The sequence below is a fragment of the Rana temporaria genome, chromosome 3, assembly GCF_905171775.1.
Source record: "Rana temporaria chromosome 3, aRanTem1.1, whole genome shotgun sequence".
Taxonomy (NCBI): domain Eukaryota; kingdom Metazoa; phylum Chordata; class Amphibia; order Anura; family Ranidae; genus Rana; species Rana temporaria.
In genome coordinates, this window is record NC_053491.1 from 314,020,216 (window position 1) to 314,028,891 (window position 8,676).

Consider the following 8,676-nt stretch of genomic DNA (forward strand, 5'->3'; position numbering starts at 1 on the left):
TATATGTTCCCTATTTCACCCCATTCCTTATGCAAAGCTGTACATTCCCTATTCCACTCAGCCTCCTCCTATATGCTATGCTGTGTGTTTTCTATTCCAAAATACAGCAATCCATATGCCCTGCTTTACGTTCCCTATTTCACACCACCTCATTCCATATGCCATGCTTTACCTTTCCTATTCCGCTACGGCACATTGATTTTGCTATGCTTTTCCTTTTTGTCTTCCGCTCTACCTCATTCCATAGACCTTGTGTAGGAAATGTACGTGTTATTTCCCACACTCCATTATTCTGTATACTGTTCTGTCCCTATTCTACACCAAGCTTACAGCTCTAGTGTGTTTGAAAGTGTCTGTGTGTGTCAGAACTGGGGTGTCAGATGTTTGGCCAGGGTGCAGTTTCAACGCTTGCAATGGGCACTATTTACCATAGCTGTGCCCCTAATTGGGGGTGCATGGGTGTGATAAAGCAACCTTAAAAATGCTTTAGTCCCCAAACAGCCGCTGCCAACATATTTTTTTACATCCATATGCATTAAAAAGCATTTAATTTCAGCTAGTGGGACTATTTTTCTGCAATTGGGCCATGGAATACATTTCCTGACAAGACTTCTATAGGTCTTGCTTTCCCTGGGTCAGTTCTCGGCGGACTGATATATCCTCCATCTCTCACTTTCCTAAGATCAGATTTGTTTTTGCCTTTCCACAAATTAGTACGGAGAAGAGGAATCACTGAGTCTGAAGCCTCGTACACATGGCCGGGAATCTCGTCAGTTTCCCGATGAGATTTCTGGTAAGCTTTTCTTGCAAAGCTGAGTGTTCACCCTACACTACCCTTGTAAGCTACCGCGCATGCTTTGAAGTCTCATTGAGCATGCGCGGGCTTACCGGAGGACAGGTAAGCTTGTAGCCGCATACACACACACAGTTTTCTCATCGGGAAACAGGCCGACGGGAATCCCGACGAGAAAATAGAGAGCAGGTTCTCTATTTTTCTCGTTGAGATTCCCGGCAATTTTACCAACGAGAAAACATACACACGACCGGTTTTCTCAGCAAAAAGCTCTGCCAGTAGTTTTCTTGCTGAGAAAACCGGCCGTGTGTACGAGGCTTCACTCCCAACAGCCTGTGTTCTTTACTACAGCCTTTCTATCTGCCTAGCACAGCCTTTCTATCTGCCTAGAACCTATAACTATTTGCAGTGGTCTGTGTAAGAAGTTCCTAACTAGGATTGGGTGAATTTGAGAACTTCAGAGTCAGGTTTCCATCAGTGGACCTTAGAGGCACACAAACTTTGCTGCCCAGAGCAGCATCCTTTTGCTAGGATCATCTCTATAGAATATGTTCTTGATCTATTACATTAGACTACTGTGTAAATAAGCTTATATGAGACAAATGTTTTCTATTGGTAGTGACTTTGCAGCCTATGATAACAGACCTACTGTAGCTAATAATAATTTTAGCCTTGGGATTCCTTGAGAAACACAAGATGTATTTACCAGTTCATGAATGTATATTTCTTGGGGGTGGGAATAGGACATTGCTTTCCAAAGTGGGTTATACCACCCCTTGGGGGTGCTGAAACGATCCGGGGGCAGAAGTAGCCTTGGGTGCAATTGAGGTGCATTGAATAAAATCAGGGGGGCGGTGGAAGCATAAAGAAAAAAAAAAGTTTGTATATTCTTTTGTTGTGTAGCATAGAGTTAAAGTTGTAGTGATTACTTTATTTTCCAAAGAAACACACAAAATGCAAGTTATAACCGATCAGTGGTCACGTCCACCGACAAGACATAAAGTCCAACTCCAGGCAGAAAAAAAAATATTCTTTGCAGTGGGGCTGTGTCCACACTACAGGGGTTGAGTGCTTGTTTTGTCCAGGGGAGAGGAGAAACCCTTATACTTTGCTACCCCAGCAAATAGTGCTCCTCCACAATCCAATGGTGGACTGTTTCTGGTATCCTTGTGTCCAGAGCAGGGCTATGGAAGCTGCTCTGGGCTTCATGACTTTAGGACTCAGGTGTGCTAGAGTGTGGGGGTGCAAGAGCTGCAGGGACCTGTCTTGTGCAGAGAGGAGTGGAGGACTATGAGTACTTTCATCTTTCTTGTAGGATGTAGGTAGAAATGTATGTACATAAAAATGCAAATTTGTCACTGCATCGTTCTGTTTGTTCGCTTAAAGAATGTAGATTTCCAGGGGGACTCTGAGTAATTTTTTTTTTTTTGAAAAAGGGGCCCATAGGCCAAAAAAGTTTGGAACCTCTGGTATAGGAGTATGTATTGTTAAAAAATATGAAATAAAGCAATTTAAATGTTTAGTTGTATAGAATACAATTTATAAAACTTAAATTTATTGTGATACAATAGGATCATACAGTAATATATATACATAGAAATACATTTGTTTTAGCACAGGCATTGAAAAATGTGATTGCGATATATATATATATATATATATATATATATATATATATATATACACACACTATTTTACCAAATGTATTGGGACCCCTGCCTCCACTCTAAGGCCGCGTACACACGGTTGGACAAAACCGATGAGAATGGACAGAGGTTCAGTTTCATCGGTCCAAACCGACCGTGAGTATAGCCCATCGGTCTGTTTTCCTTCGGTCCAAAATTTTAAAACATGCTTCAAAATCGAACCGATGGACCGCTGCCCGATCAGTCTAAACCGATGGTTAGTACAGAAAGCATCGGTTCAAAACCCGTGCATGCTCAGAATCAAGTCGACGCAAGCATTGAACTTCGTTTTATTCAGCACGTCGTGTGTTTGACGTCACCGCATTCTGACCCGATCGGTTTTTGGAACGATGGTGTGTATGCACATCAGACCATCAGGCCACTTCAGCGGAGAACCGATGGAAATGGCCCATCGGACCATTCTCATCGGTTTGGAACGACCGTGTGTACGCGGCCTAATTCATCCCAAAGGTGTTCTATCGGGTAGAGGTGCAGGTCAATCAAGTTCCCCCACCCCAAACAAGCTCATCCATGTCTTAATGGACCTTGCTCTGTGCACTGGTCCAAATCATTTGGTGGAGGCGGGATTATGGTGAGGGGTTGTTTTTTAGGGGTCGGGCTTGGGCCCTTAGTTCCAGTGAAGGGAACTCTTAAGGCGTCAGCATACCAAGACATTTTGGACAATTCCATGCTCCCAACTTTGTGGGAACAGTTTTGTGGATGGCCCCTTCCTGTTCCAACATGGCTGCGTAGCAGTGCACAAAGCAAGGTTAATAAAGACATGGATGAGTGAGTTTGGGGTAGAGGAACTCGACTCGCCTGCACAGAGTCCTAGCCTCAACCCGCTAGAACACATTTGGGATGAATTAGAGCAGAGATTGCGAGCCAGGCCTTCTTGCACATCAGTGCTTGACCTCACAAATGCGCTTCTGCAAGAATGTTCAAATATTCCCATAAACACACTCCTAAACCTTGTGGGCAGCCTTCTTAGAAGTGTTGAAGCTGTTATAGCTGCAAAGGGTGGGCCAACTCAATATTGAACCCTACAGACCAAGACTGGGATACCATTAAATTCCATATACATGTGAAGGCAGGTGTCCCAATACTTTTGGTAATATTGTGTGTGTGTGTATATATATATATATATATATATATATATATATATATATTTACACAGGCACTGGTCCAATCAGTGGTACTAAACAATGAGCCACAAAAATTATAATTTACAGTTCCCACTATATTTTGAAGAAGTCTGCAGCTTTTTTTTGCAAAAGTGTAATATTTTGGAAAAAATACCTTGCTGTTAGTCAGTCATAGTATTAGCCAATACTTATAAGGTTGTTGCAATCTTATCAAGTGTTAGCTTATGTTTTCTAGTGTTCATTAGTAAAAAAAAAATACTACCAGTAGTTTAATTTTGATTGGTTGTTTTAAGCATCACTGTCCCCTCACCTATCACCTATCTTTCCCTAAACCCTAGTCCCAAATTTTCCCTTTTGCTAGTGAAAACACTTTAACAAAATTTTTTTTTTTTTATTCACAGACATAAAAAAGACACCTCCAACATCAAATGGCGTTTGGAGCCCCAAGTACGGTGCACCATTCCAACAACATGTTCCATCCCTGGACTATCAACATAATGTATATATTCCTGGGACGCCGACGCTATTAGCCAACAAAGGTCACTATATGGATCACGAAGAGAAAAACAGTTTTTCCACCTTTGGAAAGAAAAGGAAAATCACGTCATGTTGTGACGTACACGATGATATGATCATCAACAATGACCTAAAATGAGCTGGGCTCAAAACAAAGACATTCCAAAGTGTAAGCCACAGAGCCAATGCCACCCTTCTAGAGCAGAGCTGGGACCTCAGCGGTTAATAAACTGTGTCATTACTATGCCAAGAACACCGTCTCAACTCACCTACCCGACGTCTGTTTGTGTGCGATAATTCTGAAAACACAAATGGTGACAGGTCCCGATCTATAAAGTGCAATGGGACAAGGAGATCTAAAATTAATCTGTAACACTTGAAATGAAAGTACACTTGGTGAGGTAATGAAGGCGCAAAAGAAACGTACACAGAGACAATGAAAATAAATGACAGTGAAGCAGTGTGTTGGGTAAATGGACAGGATGCAATTTCATTTGGTAAAACAGATTCAATGTGGGTGCGAATGAAAGTCGCCTGTGTGTAAAAAGCAATTTTCTCTATCTGCAGTCAAGCGAAAGACTTCCTTGAGGACTGGAGAGTGAATGAGAGGACATCCTTTCTGAAATGTCATTTTGAGTTCCAGCCTTTGGCAATTTCCATTTAGTGACAGTTCTGTCTTTCATTGTTAATATGTGAATGTATTCAGTGAATATATACATTATTATTATTTTTTTGTTGGGCTAGCGTGTGTGTTTGTGCAGAGCAAATGAAGGGTGTGTGGATATGTCCAAATCATATTTACATATAGTCTATAATCAACTAAAGGCATTCATTGTTGCTTCACATGGAACACAAAATAATTGCCAAACAAGTGTAAATATATGTATATGCTATTTTTAAACTAACACTTGTATTAAAGAAAACTACACTCACTGTGTGATGTTTAAAGTTACTGTGTAAAACAGATGACATTTGAAAGGCTTTTGAAAAGAGGTATGCGAGAGCTGCAGAAAGAGACGAACAAACTTAATGTCTCGGAGATCTGCATCACATTCCTGATCCAGCATGATAAGGTCACTCGTCTTTCCCCATTACAATCTGGAGATAATAATGGCTGATATCAGAGTGGTTTCCTGGAAATCTGTTTCATCTGACATGTTCTTCTTTAATTGAATGCATAAAAAGTCAGCAGTGTAACTGGACAGTTAAAGGGGCAGTCCACCAAAATGTTATATTTTAGTCACAGATAAAGCCTTTTGGGTTGCATCAGCTCCTGTCTCCCTATAAAGCCTCGTACACACGGCCGGAAATCTCGTCGGGAAAAAAACGTTGTTTTTCCCGACGAGATTCCTGTCAAGCTTTTATTGCAAAGCCGAGTTTACACACGGCACATTCAAAAGAACCGCCGTTCTTTTTAATGGCAAGAACACGGTGACGTCATCGACAAGACGAGCATGCGCTCGTCACATTCGCTGCCGTCGCCACCAACTTGCTTCACCCTACACTACCATTGTAAGCATCCGCTCATGCGTCAAAGTCTCATCGAGCATGCGCGGGCTTACAGGAGGACAGGCAAGCTTGTAGCTGCATACACACACACAGTTTTCTCGTCGGGAAACAGGCCAACGAGAATCCTGACAGGTTCTCTATTTTTCTCGTCGAGATTCCCGCCAGTTTTCTCGCCGAGAAAACATACACACGACCGGTTTTCTCGGCAAAGAGCTCTGCCAGCAGTTTTCTTGCTGGGAAAACCAGCCATGTGTATGATGCTTAAGTCACCAGTATATGTCTATTCTAGCATCTCCTGATGCAATGTGTATGATATAAAATAGAGTGATTTCCTCATAATGACTACCATAGGCGTGCGCACAGGGAGTGCCCAGGCACACCCTAATCACCCTTTACAGCACAGATTCCCCCTACTTCCCTGGCTCCCTCCTTCCCCCTGCAGTGCTACCAGCTTCCCTCCTCTCCCCCCAGCTGTTGCTGCAAGGATGTTTTAGGATGAGTGGAGGAAGGGACCGGTAAATATGTAATTGACTATGCCCTTCCCTTTCTGAATGAACATCATGAGTGAGATCAGTAGTGTGTGTTTGAGCTTTGGGGTGCACACCCTAATACCATAGACTGCGCACACCTATGATGACTACAGTTAGCAAGTGTGCAAAATGAAGAGACTCAATCACAGAGATTCCACCTGAAAGATTCAGAGATTTAGTTAATTAAGGGCTGGTTCATACCAGGAATCACACAGGAATGTGCTTGTTCTGTGCAGTGCGATTTCAGCCCATTCATTTTCAATGGGCTGAAATCGCACTGCACCATAAGTGGTTCATATGCTACTTTTGGAAACTCCATAAAAGCGGATCGCGTAGTACTTCTGCACATTGCGATCTGGGGTGGATAAATACACTGCATTTTGGACCTGCATTTGGGGTATCATTATCTTAATAGTGTCACCTGCTGTAGATCGCAACTGCAGTGCATTTTAAACGTGGAACGGGGGTTTCCCATACTGCATTCTGGTATGAACTGTCCCTTAAATACAACTCCACTGGTGCAGCGCTCCCCTATTTGACATCAACCTTCTATGCATAACACTGTATATATAAAAAAAACATATGGCATGGTCACTTTAATGTGATCAATATAAACAATAGGTAACACAGTCCTTCATAAATAATGTTTTGTGATTACTCTTCCATTTTCCAGTATCACCAATTTGATACTTCTAAAGCCTCATTGACATGGGTGATTACATGTGTGCCCTGTACAGGGCTGTGTCGTGCGGCCATGGGGATGCATTAGTATTGCGTACATTCCTGTGCCGTGTCCTGTCGAGAAATGGCCCCTATCGAAAAATGCCTGCCCGGAACTGCGCATGCGCAGAACGGACCCTTAGAACAGCGGAGTATACATCAGCTGTTGTCTCGCGTTATTTTGCAGATTTCTTTGGCCATCGATAAAAATTCTGCCCCCAGCACTGCCCATCACACCCCTTCAAGTAAATATCCGCCCCTCACCTACATGAACGTGCTTCGGCCATACGAGACAACAGCTGATCGTAAACTCAGTTTTTCTGCGGTTCCGTGCAGCACATGTGCAGTTCCCCCTGGGCACTATTCGATAGCCGGGCACTTCTCGACAGAACACCGGCAGTCCCATTGTTGTCTATTGGGACCCAGCAGCTGCAGAGACACAGTTGCTGCTCCCAATATGGCATCTAATCGGGTGCATGGCCCCAAATGCACCTGAGTTTGGGGACATGCACTCACACTCACACTCTACATGCCCATACAATAGGGTGACCAGACATCCCCAGTTTCAAGGGACAGTCCCCTGATTGAGGACACTGTCCCCGGACCAAGTCTGTCCCTGGTTTTGTCCCCAGATTGGATTTAATAGGGGGCAGGGGCAATTTCAAAGACAATCAGTGCAGAATTAAAATAAAAAAAATAGAATTCCCCCCCCCCCCCCCGCTCCGCCGTGCCTACTAGCATAGTGGGGTTGTATTTTTCCCATTATATGTGCCCCTTTCTGATGATCATGTGCTGGTCGGAGCGGAGGGAATATTTCTTCAGTTTCGGGTGCATGCCCATTTAGCTTCGCTCGCATGTTCTTCTGCCTTGGCTCAAATTCTTGCCAGCCACCTGCCTATCTCCTTGCCTTCCCTGGCGGAGTGATCTTCCTCTGCTCCCCATCCAGTAGTAGCCGGGGCCCGAAGAGTAAGACTTGAGAGGCTGTGAGGCGGGCGGCGACGGGCAAAGAGTCACTGATTGCTGCCATTACTAGTAAAGAAAAAATATGTCCCCGGATTTTAAAAATCTGGTCACCTTACCATACAAACAAAACACGGCCCTGCACGGGGAACGCATGTAATCGTCCTGTATGAATGAGGACTTAAACACCTACACTTTGTTATCCACTACCACCCAAGTGTGCTCTCACCTTGTATATGGGTGATTGGTATTAGGCATTGTTGTTTTGTGGATATTCATTCGGTATTAGCTTTTTTACACTGAGTTACACATAGAACTTTGATTCCAAAGAGTGAAGTGCTGCACCAGAGGAATTGTAGTTTATTTGATTACGTTGTAGTGGGTTAATTGCATTTTGATGCTGGCTGCCTATATAGATTAGCACATATTGGGCACGGATTAGCTACACCAGAGAAATACTATTTAGACAGGTGGATTAAATCCTCAGTATGCACAAAAAAATGAATGTCAGCTTTGGGTGGACTGACCCTTTGCTTGTGCATACAGGGCCTTTGCCATTAATGCCAGCCCCTGACCAATGACTAGCCCTTTCTCATGAGAGAAAATGGAATGTGCCACATGCTCCTCTATACTGTACTTGGAAGTATGGGGTATTTTCTATGCTCCTGGTGGCTGAAGGAATGGTGAGTATATGCTGCTTTTTCATGAGCTCTAGGCAAACCACAGGCTTGCTTTGAAGCAAAACCCTAGGCATACATCATAATATAAATATATATCCTGCCTTACTGTTTTAACTGCAAGTGCTCCTCATGTGCACA

The 8,676-nt window shown here is 43.3% G+C and overlaps 1 protein-coding gene across 4 annotated transcripts in view; it reads left to right on the top strand.

The window, feature by feature from the left end:
• Nucleotides 1-5,074, top strand: part of LOC120932467 (protocadherin-10-like) — a 140,447-nt gene extending 135,373 nt beyond the window's left edge. For 2 of the 4 annotated variants that reach the window (XM_040344832.1, XM_040344833.1), the window contains exon 4: nucleotides 4,025-5,074. In XM_040344832.1, the coding sequence (XP_040200766.1) occupies nucleotides 4,025-4,278 (254 nt within the window). In that variant the 3' untranslated portion in view covers nucleotides 4,279-5,074. The remainder of the gene's footprint in view (nucleotides 1-4,024) is intronic. The other 2 variants (XR_005747997.1, XM_040344834.1) reach the window with 2 other exon arrangements.
• The last annotated feature ends 3,602 nt before the right edge of the window (nucleotides 5,075-8,676 follow it).